This window comes from Gigantopelta aegis, chromosome 2 (assembly GCF_016097555.1).
Source record: "Gigantopelta aegis isolate Gae_Host chromosome 2, Gae_host_genome, whole genome shotgun sequence".
Lineage (NCBI taxonomy): Eukaryota > Metazoa > Mollusca > Gastropoda > Neomphalida > Peltospiridae > Gigantopelta > Gigantopelta aegis.
Window position 1 is genome coordinate 5182364 of NC_054700.1, and position 18982 is coordinate 5201345.

At 37.1% G+C, this 18982-nt stretch overlaps 1 protein-coding gene across 1 annotated transcript in view; it reads left to right on the forward strand.

Moving 5' to 3' along the window:
• LOC121379273 (microtubule-associated protein futsch-like) overlaps window positions 1–18426 on the forward strand; it is a 38692-nt gene extending 20266 nt beyond the window's left edge. Inside the window, exons 3-7 of the mRNA XM_041507810.1 lie at window positions 2902–3047; window positions 3788–9885; window positions 11154–11424; window positions 12145–12288; window positions 13127–18426. Coding sequence (XP_041363744.1) covers window positions 2902–3047; window positions 3788–9885; window positions 11154–11424; window positions 12145–12288; window positions 13127–13284 — 6817 coding nt within the window. The 3' untranslated portion in view covers window positions 13285–18426. The remainder of the gene's footprint in view (window positions 1–2901; window positions 3048–3787; window positions 9886–11153; window positions 11425–12144; window positions 12289–13126) is intronic.
• Window positions 18427–18982: the final 556 nt, after the last annotated feature.

Below are 18982 nucleotides of genomic sequence, written 5' to 3' on the forward strand. Positions count from 1 at the left end.
AGAGTGTGGTAAATATTCTTGTTTGCGTGATGCAGTGTTTATGAGAAAGAAAGAGTGATAAATATTCTTGTTTGCGTGATGCAGTGTTTATGAGAAAGAAAGAGTGTGATAAATATTCTTGTTTGCATGATGCAGTGTTTATGAGAAAGAAAGAGTGTGGTAAATATTCTTGTTTGCGTGATGCAGTGTTAATGAGAAAGAAAGAGTGTGGTAAATATTCTTGTTTGTGTGATGCAGTGTTTATGAGAAAGAAAGAGTGATAAATATTCTTGTTTGTGTGATGCAGTGTTTATGAGAAAGAAAGAGTGTGGTAAATATTCTTGTTTGTGTGATGCAGTGTTTATGAGAAAGAAAGAGTATGATAAATATTCTTGTTTGTGTGATGCAGTGTTTATGAGAAAGAAAGAGTATGATAAATATTCTTGTTTGTGTGATGCAGTGTTTATGAGAAAGAAAGAGTGATAAATATTCTTGTTTGCGTGATGCAGTGTTTATGAGAAAGAAAGAGTGTGGTAAATATTCTTGTTTGCATGATGCAGTGTTTATGAGAAAGAAAGAGTGTGGTAAATATTCTTGTTTGCGTGATGCAGTGTTAATGAGAAAGAAAGAGTGTGGTAAATATTCTTGTTTGTGTGATGCAGTGTTTATGAGAAAGAAAGAGTGATAAATATTCTTTATTGTGTGATGCAGTGTTTATGAGAAAGAAAGAGTGTGGTAAATATTCTTGTTTGCGTGATGCAGTGTTTATGAGAAAGAAAGAGTGTGGTAAATATTCTTGTTTGTGTGATGCAGTGTTTATGAGAAAGAAAGAGTGATAAATATTCGTGTGTGTGATGCAGTGTTTATGAGAAAGAAAGAGTATGATAAATAAAGGATAACATTGTTAAGTCTGCGGCTACACGTACATACATGTACAGTATATGTAGGTAACATTGTCAAATACGTCGAGTTATTCAACTATAGCAAACATATTTCTACTGCCATTTATTTATTAATTATTGCTTTTTATATATATTTAAAAAAAGAAAGAAAGCAGTAGGTTTAGTATACAATTAAAACATATTTCTGGTCAGTTCATTATAGTTTTAACCAATTTAGTTTCAAAGGTGTCACTTGCTTATCTGGGTTTTTTTTTATCCATCCGTCTGTCCATCCATCCATCCATCCATGCCTCCATCCATCCATGTATCCATGTATCCCTCCCTCCCTTCTTCCCTCCATCCCTTCTTCCTTCCTTCCATTCATTCATTCATTCATTCATTCTTCATTCAACTTCCATCCATCATTCCTGCATTCATCCATTCATCCGTCTGTCCATCCATCCATTTATCCATCCATCCATGTATCCATGTATCCATGCATGTATCCATGCATGTATCCATCCATCCATCCATCCATCCATCCATCCATCCATGTATCCATGCATTCATGCATCCATCCATCCATCCATCCATGTATCCATGCATGCATCCATCCATCCATACATCCCCACTGACCTACTTGGCCCTTCTCATTACATCATGCCAGTACTCGTGAGATGAACAAAGCACCTGCCAGTCTTTAAACTGATTGCTTTAATAAACCTCTGAATCATCAAGACCAGCAGGTTTTTTTCTGGTTTCCATGGTAATTTAAATAGAGACAATCCAGGCGTTTGCTGCAGCTATCAAACAGAGTACAACTGTTTTACCTTATAACTGACATTCAAGAACAAAGACTTCTGTGTTAGATGGGAGTTCATGTTGTTAACGACTATACAGATACCACTGAAATCTGGACACAAGACCTATAGTTTTACAAAAGAGTTCTTGAAAGAACATCATGTTAAAATACTTTAAAAAAATCTAAACTGTCATTTACAGATGTGAAAATTGTTTCTGTTTCTGTTTGTGATGACTTTTTGTGAGAAAGAAGCTTTACAATAGGTGTTCACAAGGTAGCTGTTGTTTGTGTAATATTTTCCCCTGAAAAGTCACTAGAAAGACTGAGTCATTCAAAGTGATTGTTCCTGTGCTAGATACAGATTCACTTTACCGGTATATCTTTATATCTGTGTTGATTGTATCCCTGTTGTTTATGTCATTGTAACATGTCATATGTTGGCTTGTTCGGTACTGACATTTCATGTCTGTTGATCATAAGGTAACAAACAATAATAATTTAATCAATAACTGCTCATTATGTTAAGAATCAATGCCTCACTGCATGCTGGCATCTATCTATCCCACCCTCCCTCCCTCCCTCCCTCCCTCCATCCCTCTGGCTCCCACACTCCCTCCATCCATATATGCCCTCCCATCATCCATATCTCCATCCATCCATTCCTCAGTCCCTCCCTCCCTCCATCCCTCGCTCCATCCATCCATCCATGCATACATACATACATCACTCAATCACTCTTTTCCCTCACTCCCTCCCTCCATCAATCTCTTCATCCCTCAATCCCTCTCTTTGTCCTTCATTCCCTCCATCCATATATCCCTTCATCCATCCCTCAATCCCTCCATCCATCCCTCAATCCATCCGTGATTTAGACTTAAATTAAAAAAATTAAATATCCATTTTAAACTTGTAATTTGTTTAACCCTGTTTCAGTTACATAACACATTAAACATTTTTGAAGTGAGATCTTGCATCACAGAATTGTCTGATTGTTTTCCCCGTTCCAACCAGTGCCCCACAACTTGTATATCAAAGTCCATGGTATGTGTTGTCATGTTTATGGGAAAGTGCATATAAAAGATCCCTTGCGGCTAATAGAAAAATTTAGCAGGTTTTTTCTGTAGAAAATTACCAAATGTTTGACATTCAATAGCTAATGATTAATTAATCACTGTGCTCTAGTAGCGTCATTAAAAGAAAACAATGAAATTTTAAATGTTTTGTTTTGTTGTTTTTCAGAGTGGGTGATATCATAGTTTCGATCAACAACACAGAGCTCACCGGTCAGTCCGATGGGAAAGTTCAGCAGGTCTTGAGATTATTACCGCGAGGGCTCGCCAAAATTGTTGTGTCTGCAGTGCCACCTAGTGGAGAAATTAAACAAGGTGAGTTAATTAAAATAAAAGGCTAAAAATAAGTTTTATTTCCATTTTTGTCTTTCCTTTACGATGTAAAAAGGCAAGTTGTAGATGTTACTTTTGCGATGGCAGTGTCATGGCAATGACAGTGACAGTGTCAACTTCAGCATCAGTTTCTTACCAACTATAACTTGGTTAATTGTTTGACCTATGGATTCATTTTATTCACTGAATTCTTGTTTTTTAAGAGTGTGGTTCAATTCACTGGTAGATCTTCATGTTAAAATTTAGTGCCCATTACTGGTATATCAAATGTATGGTATGTGCTGTCCCATCTGTGGGAAAGTACCTATAAAATATCCTTTGCCACTGATTGAAATATCTCCCCAAGGTCGAATCACTAGCCATGCCAGGGGTAAGACCGGGGGGGGGGGGGGAGGGGACATGCCTGAACCCTAGTGGGTAGAGGCATGTAAAACATGGTCTGAAGTCTGATTGAAATAATTATTCTGAAGATTTGTATGTCAAGATTATCAAACTTTTAAATGGAGTAGACAATAATGAATTAATCAGTGTGAAATCATAGAGGTGGTGTTAAACAAATCAAAGCAAACATTAACTTAGTGCAATCTTTGGGTAATTGTGATTAACATTAGCCCTACACCACTTTATTTCAGTTTATAATTTTATTAAATGTATTATAAAATTCTTTCTTTCTTTATGTAACAGTTTGATCTATATTAATTCTAGATTATTCTTTATTTCAGACAACAACTCCAATCAAAGTGAAGCTGACGACATGTCTTACTACCCAGGCAGAACATCTCCTTTCGGAGTTCGTCTCGGAGCAAAACCATTTAACGCTGCTGAGACCAAGTCAGTCACAGTTACCTCCCCTTTGTCAAGGGATAAACCATTCTTCAACTTAGGAAATAAGAAAGCATCTGCAAGTCCATCTCTAAAAGATGCAGCCAACAGTATAGAAGAGGAAAATGTTCAGTTGAAAAAGCAGGCTTTATTCCAAGAAACCAAACCCAATACTAATGAATCATTGGTCAATAATGAGCAGGTAAACAGAACAGCAATACAGTATGGTGAGGACACGAAAATAGAGGACAGTGTTTTTGTACCACAGGAAAGCAAGACATCTTTTGATACTTTGAATGGGTCGCCAGTGCCAAAAATATCTCCAGTGAGACCTCCGGTTCCAAAAGGAAGGAAAACATTACAAGAATCACACACTGAACCAGCTGCAAGTAGAGAACAGACAACTGATCAGGAAGTCATGAAAGATTCCAAGATGGAGGTAGAAAGAGAAGAAGTGATGTCCATGTCGACAGACATCAAAACAGAAAGTGAACCCACAACCAAATCCGAGCCAAATCTTGTAACACTGTCTGAACCAGACCATAATGTCCAGGGTAAAAATTCTCATCAGTCTGTGATCCCTGAACAGTTAACAGAATCAGCCGTCCATCCAGCAGTTTCTGAATTGGTGAAAGCTACAAGTGAACCTGAAGGTGTAGCAGAAACAGTTTCTGTGGAAGAGGAAATGAAAACAATTGACAAAGTAGATGGTACAGCTAAGGAAGTTTTTGTTGAGACACCAGTAGCTAAAACGTTTCCAGCAGTTCCACCTAAACCAAAAGGAAGAAAATCACTACAGGAGGCAAAAGTTGAGTCTCAAGACAAAGAAACACCCAAGGAAGAGATTTGTGGTGTTAAAAAGTCTCATATGTTTGGCCATCCAGCAGATATGGATCCAATTGTTGAAGTTTCCACCAATGGTAAGGTGTTCACTGAAGTTCATGTCCCTGCTGCCTTGAAGCCACGAGTCCATGCTGAGGCAGCCTTGGCCAGCAGTGCACATGCTGACTTTAAGATGGGAAAGCCAAAAATCCCTCCAGCAGTGCCACCAAAACCTCAACGAAAATCATCAGCAAGTTCAGACATCTCAACCTCATCTGTAAAATCTGAAGCCTCACATTCATCAGAGGAATGTAAACCTGAACCAAGAACAAGGACATTTTCAAACAGATCTGATGCTTCCTTCACTCTGGAGAACGTGAAAGCAGAGATGAAACCGAGACGGTATTCATCGAGTTCCAGCACCTCATCGCGCTTTGAAGATGCCACAAGTGATGATGAGACCAGCAGCAGCAGGATGCAGGAGAGGCTCGGCAAGTTTGAGGATCTTCAGAATTCTGAGAGTCATTCGTTGTTGAAGGGCAGGCCAGGAAAGAAACGAAGACACTCAGTTAAGGAGCACATGGCAATGTTTGAGTCAATGCAAAAACAGGACGAGATCCAGCATGGCCGGTCCGAATTAGCATCTCACAAGAGGTTAAGTGAACATGAGAAGAAGCAAGATGAATCTGCAGATGTCAAACTCAATGCAGCACTGTCTCCCAGATTCAGGGGTCTGCATAGTGGAAGCTACACAAAATCTGTTCCAGAGCGAACGCATGTGTCCTCTTCAGCTCCAGTTTCATTAACCAAGCCTACAACGTTGACGAAGCTGAAAGGTCTTGTGGTGCCCATGCACACCAAAAGACAAGACAGTGGCTCTGTAGCTCAATCTACCATTCCCCAGGGACTGTATACCAAAACTACCTCTGTAAACCTGAATTCTGCTCTAACAGCCAGAAAGATCTCAGAAGAGGAAACCATGCCAACAAAGATGCATTCTGCTCTGGCACCAAAACGGGCTTCCAGAGATGAGATTAAGATATTCACTGCAAAACCTTTCCAGGTTTATTCTAGTGGAGGTACTGGGAGTAGTTCATCCAGGTTGTCAGGTAAGGTTGATTTAGATGTTGTGGGCACAACTGCACCAAATGACCACTCTGAACAGTCACACATATCTAGATCTCACCCTGAAGCACTTTATTACAATTTGCCTGACCTTGCAGTAAAGACAAAACCTAATTCAGTTGAGGTTGATGAAGTGAAAGTTGAATCAAAACATATTACATCTGAACAGGCTGGAATTAAGTTGGATGATGCGACAATATCTTGTACTGATGACACTCTAGAAGCAGAAAAACCAGAGGTCATAGAGAAGGGTAGTGCTGGTAGTGATAAAACAGATTCAAAAGAACCAGGTGATATGCTGGAAGCACTCACAGAAAAATTGGCAAAGGATTTTGCAGTCTCTAATACCACATCAGGTAATACGCTTCGACAGCTCTCAGATGATGTTAATGCTGACAGTGTTCTAGTAGATGTCTTGTCACCCTTGATTAGTGAAAGGTCCAAAACCATTTCAGATAACACTCAGCTTAAAAGTAGTGTCTCAGGAAATGTGATGGCCGACAACCCTGAAGTACCATCTGCTGCAGATGATGTGTTGACTAAACTGTCAGCTGATATAGAAGATGATGAACAAAGCAAGACACAGCAAGACACATCAACAGACTTGCAGCAGCAGGTCTCAGATAATGTAATACCTGAAAAGTCTTCTGACAGATTGCTACCATTTGTTATAGATCACTTGTTAATGAAACTCTCAGCTGATGTTGAAGGAGATCAAGAAAGCAAGAGACACCAAGAGACATCAGACTTACTGCAACAAGTATCAGAGAAAGTCACAGCTGAACATTTCTCTGACAGCTCTGAAATGCCATCAGCTACAGATGATGTGTTGGGGAAACTGTCAGCAGATGTAGAAGGTGATGAACAAAGTAAGAGGCAGCAAGACACAAGTGACATGCTGCGACAGGTCTCAGAAAAAGTAATAGCTGAACAGTTTACTGACAGCTCTGAGGCACCACCATCTATTGCAGAACACTTGTTAGAGAAACTATCAGTAGATGTGGAAGGTGATGATGAAAACAAAAAGCACCAAGAGACAACCAGTTTGTTGCAACAAGTCTCAGAGAAAGTAATACCTGAACAGTCTTCTAACAGGTCAGTATCATCTGCTATAGATCACTTGTTACATAAACTATCAGCTGCTGAAATCCCATCAGCTACAGATGATGTGTTGGGGAAACTGTCAGCTGATGTAGAAGATGACGAAGAAAGCAAGAGAAAGCAAGATACAACTGACTTGCTGCAACAAGTCTCAGAGAAAATGATTGCTGAAGATTTCTCAGAAACCAACGAAATGCCAGCTGCTACAGATGATATCTTAGAGAAACTCTCGGCCGATGTAGAAGATGGTGAAGGAAGCAAAGGAGATAAAACAACTGACCTGCTGCAACAAGTGTCAGAAAAAATGCTATGTGAAACTTTTCCTGACAGCTCTGCTGAAGTGGACTTGTTGGGGAAACTCTCAGTTGATGTAGAAGACGACAGAGAAAACAAGAGACACCACATTCTTGAAACCATCACTGATGCCGAACCAGAAGCTGATAATGTGATTGATGAAGTTTTGATGCCTCAAGACACCTTGTGTCTAGATGATGTCATGCTAACAGAGTCCACCGATGATCAGATAAAAGTTGATACATCAGAGACCACTAATGCACTGTTGCTAGAACTAAGTGCCGAAGCTGAAGGGCCTACTGTGGATGCAGGCACAAAACCTTTTACCACCAAAAAAGCTGAATCTTCACCTCTTTTGATGTTTCTGTCAGAAATGCAGACAACTGCATCAGATGATAAACCTGTCTCTACCGAATCTCAAATTCTGTTAAGCAAGCCAATTTTTTTTCTGAATGATGATGAATATGATGAAGGAAAACAGTCTTCAGAGATGACAGCAACAGTTCTGGAATCTTTGAGTCATGAGGTAAGCAGAGATGAAGAGAAAATACCAACCCTAGACCCTGATGACCCTCAGCTAAACGCCAGGGTATCCAAGTTAGTTGAGGAGACCATTGAAGCAGCCATGGAAGAGATTGGTGGGATCCATCTTCAGACTGGAAACAGAAGTGACCATTCTGAAGACGAAGATCTGTCTCAGCAGGATGACACAGAAGATGAGGCCCCTCCACCCCCACTGCCAGGATCTGCCCCACCGCCCTTGCCAACCTCAAAACCACCAGAGTCATCAACACCAAAGGTAGACCAAAATAAAAGCTTTGTTGAGGATAGTACAAACAATATGGATGTCAAGATTCAAAATGGTGATCAAACTTTTAAGAATTTATCTACTGATGATGAACACAAAGATAAAGAATTGTGTAGTGTTGACGTTATTGGTGAGACTTTGGTGAAGGCAGAGAAGAGCAGTGTCACAAAATCTTCTATTCCAGCAAAACCTTCTAGGCTATTACCTTTGATTGACGGTTCACAGATCCCTTCAGAAACAAGTGTGTCATCATCAGAGATATCTTTACCGATGGATGTTCAGCATTCCACTAATCAGTTAGACATTGATACTTCATTTCCTTCACAGAAGGAAGCTTCTCAGGTATCCACTGAATATGGTTCCACCATTCCATCGCAGTTGTCTCCCATGAGTCAGAGTTCTGATTCAGGAGTTGTGGACATCAGAAATACTTCTGTTGACATTGATGCTGATGCAGATGCAAGTACTAGTGAGACTCTGATAGACGAGTTTGATGCTTTAAGTCCAACGAAAGATCAGAATAAGAAAGAATTATTCCAAATGGAAAGACAGCAAAGCAATGAGGAGTCCATTGCAGCCTTTGATTTGCTGATTGATTTTAATCAGACCCAGAAAAGTGATGTTGTAACACAGATGCAGGGCGATGTTGACCATCATACTGTGTCTTCAGATGACTGTGCATCATCGGCTTTTAAAGTAATGAGTGACAAAAAGACCAGTGAAAGTGCAATAATGAATTCAGATAATGGTGCTGTTGATACATGCAAGGATAGTTTAGTGAATCAACCAATGACTACCTCAGTCTTAGCTGACAGTGATCCCGAGTCACGGCCAACAGAAGAAAAGAAAGATCTTGGTACCACTGAGAATGAAGTTCCAGATATTCCTGCCAGGTTTGATAATAACCAACATGATGTTGATCAGTCAGTTGTTACTTCAGATGTGAGCTTGCATGCAGACTCAAGTCTGAGTTCTTTAGATACGATTGTACAGCCACACACAGCACTTCTTTCTCACTCAGATATTTCACCCTTATCACCACAAGAAACTGCACAAGAACCACCTGTACACACAGAACGGTCTCTGAATGTTGTTGTCTCTGAAAGTCGGGACTCTCTGAATGTGAACACTCGAGCACCATCACGGCCGGTACCCACACACATTATTGAGACCAGCATGCATGAGACTGTGTCAGAGAGCCACGACTCACATGCACAGATGATGTACACAGACTCACTTGGGCATGATGTCAGTGAAAGCAATGCTGCTGCTGCTGCTGCTGCACCAGGTCCTTCATCACATGATGATGGTGTTCTCAATTCTGAAACCCATGATGATCTTTCTAATATTCAGGTCTCAAGCGCCCAAGAATCGGTCGCAAAAGAGAACGGTGTACTCCCATCACAAACTGTTGATGGTGATGATGCTTCCAAAGAAATGGAGAGTCACACTCCCATTCCCATTAGTGAACCTTGTGATACTTCTTCAAGTGCTGATGATCTGAACACATCAAAAGATGTTAGCAGCTCAAAACATTCTAGTGAAAATATTGAAAAATCAAGTCTTTCAAATACAAAGTCGTCTGTTACAATTTCAAGCAGACGCAAGTGGAAAGTGCTATGGAAACCAAAAGACTCAGTTGTTCAGGTATATACTTCTGTGGCTGATGGTGCCAAGGAGTGGATGGTGTCTCCAGAAGAGATGAAGATGTCTGTTGACCTTGCTAACAGGATGATGGACAGAGCTGGCCAGGCTGAGGAAGATGAAATAAGGCTCGTGGTATTGAAGAAGGAGGTTGGAGTGAAAGCTGGGATTGAACTGAGAAATGGAGCCCATGGTACCAAAATGGTGAGCATTCATTGATTCATTGGTAGTTACTGTTAGTACTATATAAGTATTACATAGATATTATTACATCAGTGAGCATTCCGATCACATTTTATGACATGGGTTACACATTGTCTTGTTCCTCTAGTAGTGCTAGTGAGAGTGGTTTAGGGGAATAACAGTTGTATTCCATGAGAGGGATAATTGTTTTATTACCTTAGTGAGGGGAAAATACCTTTTTTTTTTATTATCTTAGTGAGAATGAAGAGTATAACATTATTTATTACCTAGTGGTGAGAATTAGCTCAGGAACTGAGCTTTTGTTCAGCACAAAGCTCAGCATAGCTCAGTGGTTCAGCATGGTTTTAAGTCTTAAGTCTTAAGACTGATAGCTCTCAACCCAACCAGTGCCTATGTACTGACCTGTTTATGAGAAAGTGCATATAAAAAATCCTTTGCTGCTGTTTACATTGGGTTAATTCCTCCTTCTTGATCCAGGGCTGCAGTAAGTACTAGTCTGCACCCCACATGTGAGTGAAAATTCTGATTAAAAATTATTAGCATCATTCTGATTAAACAAACAAAGCTTTTATTTTTTGTTTAGTTGCTTTACTTCATGACTCTTGTAGTGACCCATTTTAAATAGTATGACAATAAAGAGAACGAAAGCTGCAATTGAAGGAGATTATAGCAATAATATTGGCCACTATGCTGATGGACCACTGTATATGCTGATGGATTTTTTCTCTGGTTCTGGCCAAGAATAGTGAGACATTTTTTGTTTCTGCATCCCTATATCCAATGCTACAGCCAGTGCACCATGACTGGTACATCAAAGGCCATGGTATGTGCTATCCTGTCTGTGGGATGGTGCATATAAAAGAACCCTTGCTGCTAATTGAAAAGAGTAGCCCATGAAGTGGCGACAGCGGGTTTCCTCCTTTAATATCTGAGTGGTCCTTAGCCATATGTCTGATGCCATATAACCGTAAATAAAATGTGTTGAGTGCATTAAATAAAACATTTCCTTCCTTCCTTCCCTATAACCAAATACATATAATACATATACCAATATAATCAAACAGCCATAGTTTAACATGTGCTGAGATGTCAGTAAGCCAATATTCATTTTCTTTAATTTTTCTTTCTCTGATTTCCAAGGTTACTGCCAAAATAACCAAATTGCCATAGTTTAACATCTGCTGATGTATCAGTAAACCAATATTCCTTTTAAAAAAAAAACATTTCTGAATGAAATAAGATAACTTCCTCTCATTTTTCTTTCCCAGGTTTCCAAGGTTACCGAGAATGGACTTGCAGACAAGAGTGGATTGATACATGTGGGAGACTCTGTGTGGTCGGTCTGTGGCAAGTCGGTGAATGGTCTGTCCACCACAGACCTACACAACCTTCTTGATGCCCAGTCCTGTCTGCTGCTGGCACTGTCAAAGGGAAATAACTCTGTCACTTCTCCATCAAAAGAAAAATCATCAACAGAGTTACCAGCTTCACCAACTCCTTCAGCTCCAGTGTCTTTGCCAAATTCTCCAACCTCAAGTGGTAAGTAAAAGTGGTAAATATATCTGGGTGGGGAGAACATAGTCCACACTCAGTGGCCTCTGATATTTTTGATTCAAGACAAAGTTTTGCATCTGCTCTTTGTTATCCAAGTAAATTGCTAAAATCAATTGTTTGTTTTTTATGTCAGTGAATAACTTGGCTTCATTGTAACATTCATAAAGGAAGATTCAAGTAAAAGACAAATCAAGGAAATCCAGGAAAGTTTAATAAAATGCCAATATGGGAAGCCTTATGAATATATTCGAGTGGATGTGACAGTATTGCTAAACACAATCCTTATGTCAGTGGATAATTTATGTTCATTGTAACATAGATGTAAAAAAGACTTAAGAAGAAGGAATTCCAGAAATGTTGGGACACAATACCAATATGGGACATGGTACAAACTCTTTTACTGAATTTGTTCATATTCAGGACCCATGGAGTGTCAGTGCTATGGCCTGGGAAATGCCCCTGAGAAAAAGTTTTAATTTTAGGTGTTTGAATATGGCATTTTCAACCTTCCAAGTACAATGTCATGGAAAAATGGGGAGACCATGGTCTATGCATTCTCCCCTCCTCTCCCATTCCATGGCCCCTGATATTTTCGATTCAAGAGAAATCCTGCATGAACTCCTGTTATCTAATGTAATATATATGACATTTTGACGGCATACATAACCCAGATGATAATTGGTGTGGGTTTTTCTTTTCTTCCAGAGTTGCCGCCCCCTGTTGTGTTGGAGCCAGGAGTGTTTGACATCACCATGCACAAGGGTGTCACCGGAGTGGGCTTCTGTCTGGAGGGAGGACTGGGCTCACCCCGGGGAAACCTCCCTATCACTATCAAGAGAATCTTTAAAGGTAAGCTTCCACAATCTATCATTGTAAATCATGTTAATATTATGCCTTTCTTCCTATTCCGTTTTTGGTGGTAGAATGCTTACTTGGTGTGCAATGAGTTGCAGAATCTATACATCTAGGTAGATGTAGTCACCTATGGAGTATAGTATTATATTTCTGACAACAGTGGTGACCATCATGACAATAGCATCAGCATTTGCGTTCAGCTTAACCGTAAACTTTTGCATTTAGCTCCATTTCTCAGTGTTGAGCACTCACCTGAGGTGCTTGCTTCGCAGGATCGAACCACCTTGGTGGATCCATTAAACTGATTGGGGTTTTTTCTCATTCCAACCAGTGCACCATAACTGGACAAAGGCCGTGGGAAAGTGCATATAAAAGATCCGTTGCTGCTAACGGAAAAATGTAGCGGGTTTCCTGTGATGACTACGAGTCAGAATTACCAAATGTTTGACATCCAATAGCCGATGATCAATAAATCAGTGTGCTTTAGTGGTGTCGTAAAAAAGAACAAACTTTCCATTTCTCAGAAAATCTAACTTTTATATCAATGAAACTTTGTTACAGCTATGTTACATGTATGTACTGTTGGAAAATGCCTATAAAAGATCTCTTGCTGCTAATGGAAAATTGTAACAGATTTTCTCTGAAGACTATTTCAGTTTTATCAAATATGTTACATACAATATCCAATAATTAATTAATCAATATATTTTTAATTAGTGGTGTCATTAAACAAAAACTAAATTTACCTTTGTTTTAGTTTCATCCTATTTAAACAGTTTTTCCATATAATCAGTAAACACTGTTCCACTTTTTTCTCTTTTCTTAATACCAGGAGGTCCTGCTGACAAGTGTGGTCATTTGAAGGTCAAGGATGAGATCCTGAAGGTGAATGACATAGATTTTACCGAAATGCGTCACTATGAAGCGTGGAATCACCTCAAGTTCCTGCCAGACGGGCCGGTGCATCTCATAATCAGACGTAAAACGTAGTAACATTCGTAACCTTGTACAACTGACAAAACAAAGCATAAAAATATATACAGCCAAACGTGTCTTTAAAGGACACCCTTAAAAAGACATTTTAATTGTCCTTAATATGGAGGTTGCCTTTGTACACAAAGTAAACACAGTGAATATATACAGTGTAAAAATATAGTAGGACCCAGTTATAAAGGACACCCACATAATAGTTTTAATTGTTCTTTGGGTGCATATGACCTTTATATAGAGGGTGAAATTTTGAAGGTACATTAACCTGTTCAATAAAGGATACACATTAAAAACTTAAAACTGCCCTCTATGTGAAAGTGGTCTTCATATGGTGGGTAAACAGACATTTGTATGCAGAATGAATATATTTGTTGTGCCCAGAACAGACAAGTGATTGTTATACACGTGACCCACAGAGTATATTTGAAAAGGGGAGCACTGTCATTGTCATGTTTTTATAATCATGGAGTCTGGTCTTTAAATGAAGTGCCCTTTATAGACAGGTTTGGCTGTACATTATCAGCTTGTGTGCAATGTGATGTGTGAGATGTTTAGATTCATTAGACCATGTTACATGTTGTGAGGTTTAGATAAGTGGTTGAATGTGTTTAAAACAAGATATAAATTGTGATGTGCTTATATAATTTAGTAGATATGTCATATGTTTTAACATTAGTCTGTTACATCCTTAAAAAAAATTAAATGCCCATATGAAGTACAAATGTACATGTATGTTGTGCAACAGTAGGAAATGTGATGATGCTATAAATATACTGAATATATTATACATATTTAATTATTTTATTTTATTGTATTTAGTTTTTATTTTAAATCCATGAAGTGGGTCATGGTAAAATGTATGCTTATTGCTGGTTTTATTCATGACTCCAGAACCCAACAAAATTGTTATTATAAAATTTATCATATAAAAATAAATTTACAAGATCAAACCATAAATTCATTAAATGTTTAGAACTGTTTTGTTTTCAAAACAGTGAACCACAATGTAATTTACCTTTTAAGGAATTGATTAAAGTTGGTTATTCAAGTGTATTAAAAATGAATGTAGCACCTATTGTGATTTTTATTAATTAGATTTTTGTCAGATGTAATGAACAGAAATTGAATGACAATACATTTTACCTTTGAAACAATATAATTATATCTGTTGTTCATTTGAGGAATTATTTTCCTTACATGTGTATTAGAAAATTATATATTAGAGTTATTCCCCTTTACACAATAGCAATAACCCTAATGTGACTATTTTATGGAATGTACATGTGTAGTACATGTATTATAACATATAACAGACTGGTGCAAACAGATATGTAATTACTAGTTAGATAATTATATTTATGATGAGATTATTAACTACAGGTAATTTGAACAAAGAATTTTGTATGCAAATGTTTGATAGTGTAATATACTATTTTAAATTAACGTTATTTTGTGTTTGTAACTTATATTATGTATTATTGATATCAATTTGTATTTAATAAATTATGATGTGCTTTTATTTTTGTAATACTGTAAACAAAAAATGTGAATGACAAAACCACTAATATTATAAAACTGATGTCGGTTTTTTCTCATTGCTGTCTTCAGAAGATTCAGCTCTCCTGGCCACCCCACTTCTGATGCCTTTGACAGGCAGTAAATTAATTTTAATATAAAAATGATAATATCTTTATGAATTAATTTTAATATAAAAAGTGATATAAAGTAATACTATATCTCTATGACATGCATTGATGTTTAATTAATTTTAATATAAAAAGTGATATAAAATAATACTATATCTCTATGACATGCATTGATGTTTAATTAACCAGAGAGAGATTTAACCACTCAGTAAGTAGATATATGGCCACTAGACCGAATTCTACTGGTATATCACTAGCTAGGTATTGACACTCTGTTCTAGATAGACAGCCCAGATAGCTGAAGTGTTGGCCAAGGACAGCATGCTTGAACCTGAATTGGATATATACAAATAAAAATTTAGTTAAAATAAAGTGTTTCAAACGACTATACATATGCTGGGCAAATATTGAACTGCCAAATATCTGAAAATGGACATCCCAAACGTGACTAAATATGAACAACATTTTGTGTTTTTATTACAAAATACACAACAGGTTGGCTGTGCTGAACCACTTTGATCACATACAATTGTGCTTTTGTTTACTAGATAAACAAAACTGCATATTTATATTCTAATAATTTGAAATCTATTGTGTAATATGTTTGCAAGAAATCATTAAAAAACATTTTTTATTTATTAAAATATTTTATACATTTTGTCAGGTTATTGTTTATTACGTGTAAATATTTGTTGTATATGTGTTGTGTACTGAAACTTAACATTAATTATACTACCGTATTCCCCTCTATAATTACGACCACATTTCAAATAAATATTTGTTGTATATGTCTTGTATACTGAAACTTAACATTAATTATACGTGTACTACCGTATTCCCCTCTATAATTACGACCACATTTCAAATAAATTATTTTTATATACTATATGAAGAAAACTAATAAAGAAACTAAATATATGGGACCAACTCATTAAGTTAGTAATATTTTACTGGTATTATAATATTGTACTAGTATGGTAATCAGTGCACAATTTTTATGCGGAACCGGTAGCCTGGTACTCACAAAACCATGCCTTTATATATCATTTCTAATAGTGTCCTGTATTTTGTTCAGTGATAATACATATTTAATATCTATGTTTTTTAAAGGAATCTCGCACTTTTTGATGGTGAATAGTCAGATAGAAAAACACTGGAAATAGAATTGTTTTTCTAGCTTACACATATATCAGTTTGAGGTTTGATTCAACACATAGAATCAGCTGAATTTTTCAAGTAAAACTGAAAGTCAGGCAGACACACACATTTGTATGTTTGGTTTATCACTGTTTGGTGTACCAGGTGTTGACAATAACTGTTTTCAGTAGTAGCCCACCAGGCTACCACGTTATGAAATCTGGTAGCCATCAGTAAAGGTAAGAGTAAAAAGTAAAATCATTTATTTAAATATTTAAACATGTTTTTTTTAGTTTTTTTTTAGATGTCTTTAGATGTTTAAGTGTCTTGTTGATTGCGGAGTAACTGGATGTGCAAAATAATCTAGTAGCCCGGTGAACTACTGGGTTTAGACATCTGGTAGTCCAAGTGACAAATCAGTGGACAAAACACCCTGGACTACTGCTAAAGTCATGCCCCCCTGACTGTACTACTCTTTAATGGTGTTTTATTAATGACACACTGTAGGTCTCACTAGATTGGTGGGGTGGGGTGGGGAGGGGGGCTCACTATATCTGCAGTACCCCGGTATGTCCATTTGGCTCTTGATTTTTCACTCAGATTTGTGCACTGTGCCACTGGTAATGTTCATTTCATCTTAAAACAACATTATTGTCAATATCATTATTGAGTGATGTACAATGTATATTTTATCGCGAGTACTCTGCCGTTAGAGAGCTAGAAAATGGACATTTAGATGAAAGTGATTATAACTGTCCAAATGTCCGTCTAACTTCCTAATGACTTGGGCTACATATATTTATACTGTAAATACACAATGTAATAATAACTCTTATTTTAATAATGACTTGTAATATTGTTCTCAATTGAATAGTGTTATTCTTTGTACATAAAATTTAACAAACAAAACAATTTTGATACAACAAAATCTGTATTGGTCTGACATCAATTTGTTTTCAAGTATGTATCTATAAAAGAGTATTTAGCCTATAAAAGATAAGATTCCATAAATATTAAATTATCATTAACATTATTATTAAATTGACGACGTCAATATGTTATGTTAATCAGGTCAGTATATTATTTTGATGAGGTAAACAAATTTTCATATTGTTACGTGTAAATAAATCTGTCCTGTGTCTCATTTGCGTATTATTGTATGGCTATCATTAAGTATGTATTATGGGGGGGTCAAGGGGGACAGCAATCCCCTGCTCATGAGGGATTTTTTTCACACTTATTTTAAAATGTATCCACCACTAATATACAATGTAATTAAAATAAGTTCTAAGAAAACACTCCCCTGTAAATATCCTGGACACACCCCTCTGTAAAATATCCTGGACACTCCCCCCACACCAAAACACCTGGATTTGCACCTGGTATTTATATGCTATGAGCTTATCTTATATAACACTGAGCTGTAACGCTATAGTAAAGTAACCGGTAAACATTTATATTAAACTCACTACACAAACTTTCAAACATATAATTTTAACGTTACATGTTTCATTTCTCTGTAAGATATTTCTAATATATCATGTCTGTTCATCATCAGTTATTCACAATAACCTGTTGTAATACTAGAAGAATGTTTGGTGCAAACTATAATATTTGGAGAATGGAAAATCATATTGTGACGATATATTACCTAGTTTTAAAAAAAAGCTAAAAATCATTATTTGGAATAATCGAGAGGTGGTACAATTTTACACAAACTCAGTCTTTTTAAAATGTTGTTTTAACCAATTAAATAAACCAGATGTTAGATAAACTGTTAGATGCATCATTGTTTGGTTGCATTATAGATATCCATGTTTTGGTTGAAACATAACATTTTCAGGTTTTATTTATGATTAAATATCAATTCCATTAAAGTTAATTTATTTTGCATAATATATTTTTAGCTATATTTCATTGGCTATTTAAAACATAAAAATAGTCTCAATTTTACCTTTGATTTGAGAAAGGGGATATTTGGAACGTAGTGACATTTTATGTGGGGTTTTTTGTTTTTGCTTTTTGTTTGTTTTTTTGTTGTTGTTTTTAAAGAAGATTTGCGGCTGTAGATCTAACTAGTATAATGATAGTGAATATAATTACAGTCTTATGGGCTTCTATGTCAAATACACTACAGTGACTGAGCCGCTTAATAACGCGAAAGCTGTACGAACAAATAATTACGTGTAAACATGGACACAACGAAAAATAAAATGTTTATTTGAGGGACCTAAGAGAATCGTCTTTTCTGGACCAATGAGATATTTTTTCTCTATTTTGCTATTTGCTATACATGTACGTGTATGATATGTATCTCAACAGTTTACAGTAACCAGAATAAACTATTTATATCAATGAACTGGTCTACTGTCTTCTTTTTATTTTAACGTGAGGGAGGACAGGGCCGCACCCTCGGGGGGGGGGGGGTGTCAGGAGGACAGTTGCCCCCCTGAGAATCTCCCGGTTTTTTATTTACTTCAGAAAATAGCATACACATCTCAGGGTTTAATTTGTATAATGTTTCATTTGTTTATAAAAAGTAGTCCCCCCCCCCCCCCTCCCCGATTTTGATCAGGGTACGGCCCTGGAGGGTACGTGACTATCTTGCAGTTTACAGTAACCAGAATAAAGTATTTATATCAATGGACTGGTGTACTGTCTTCTTTTTAACAGGACGGAGGGTACGTGGATATCTCGACAGTTAACAGTAACCAGAATAAAATATTTATATCAATGGACTGGTGTACTGTCTTCTTTTTAACAGAACGGAGGGTACGTGGATATCTCGACAGTTTACAGTAACCAAAATAAACTATTTATATCAATGGACTGGTGTACTGTCTTCTTTTTAACAGGAGGGAGGGTGCGTGGATATCTCGACAGTCTACAGTAACCAAAATAAACTGTTTATATCA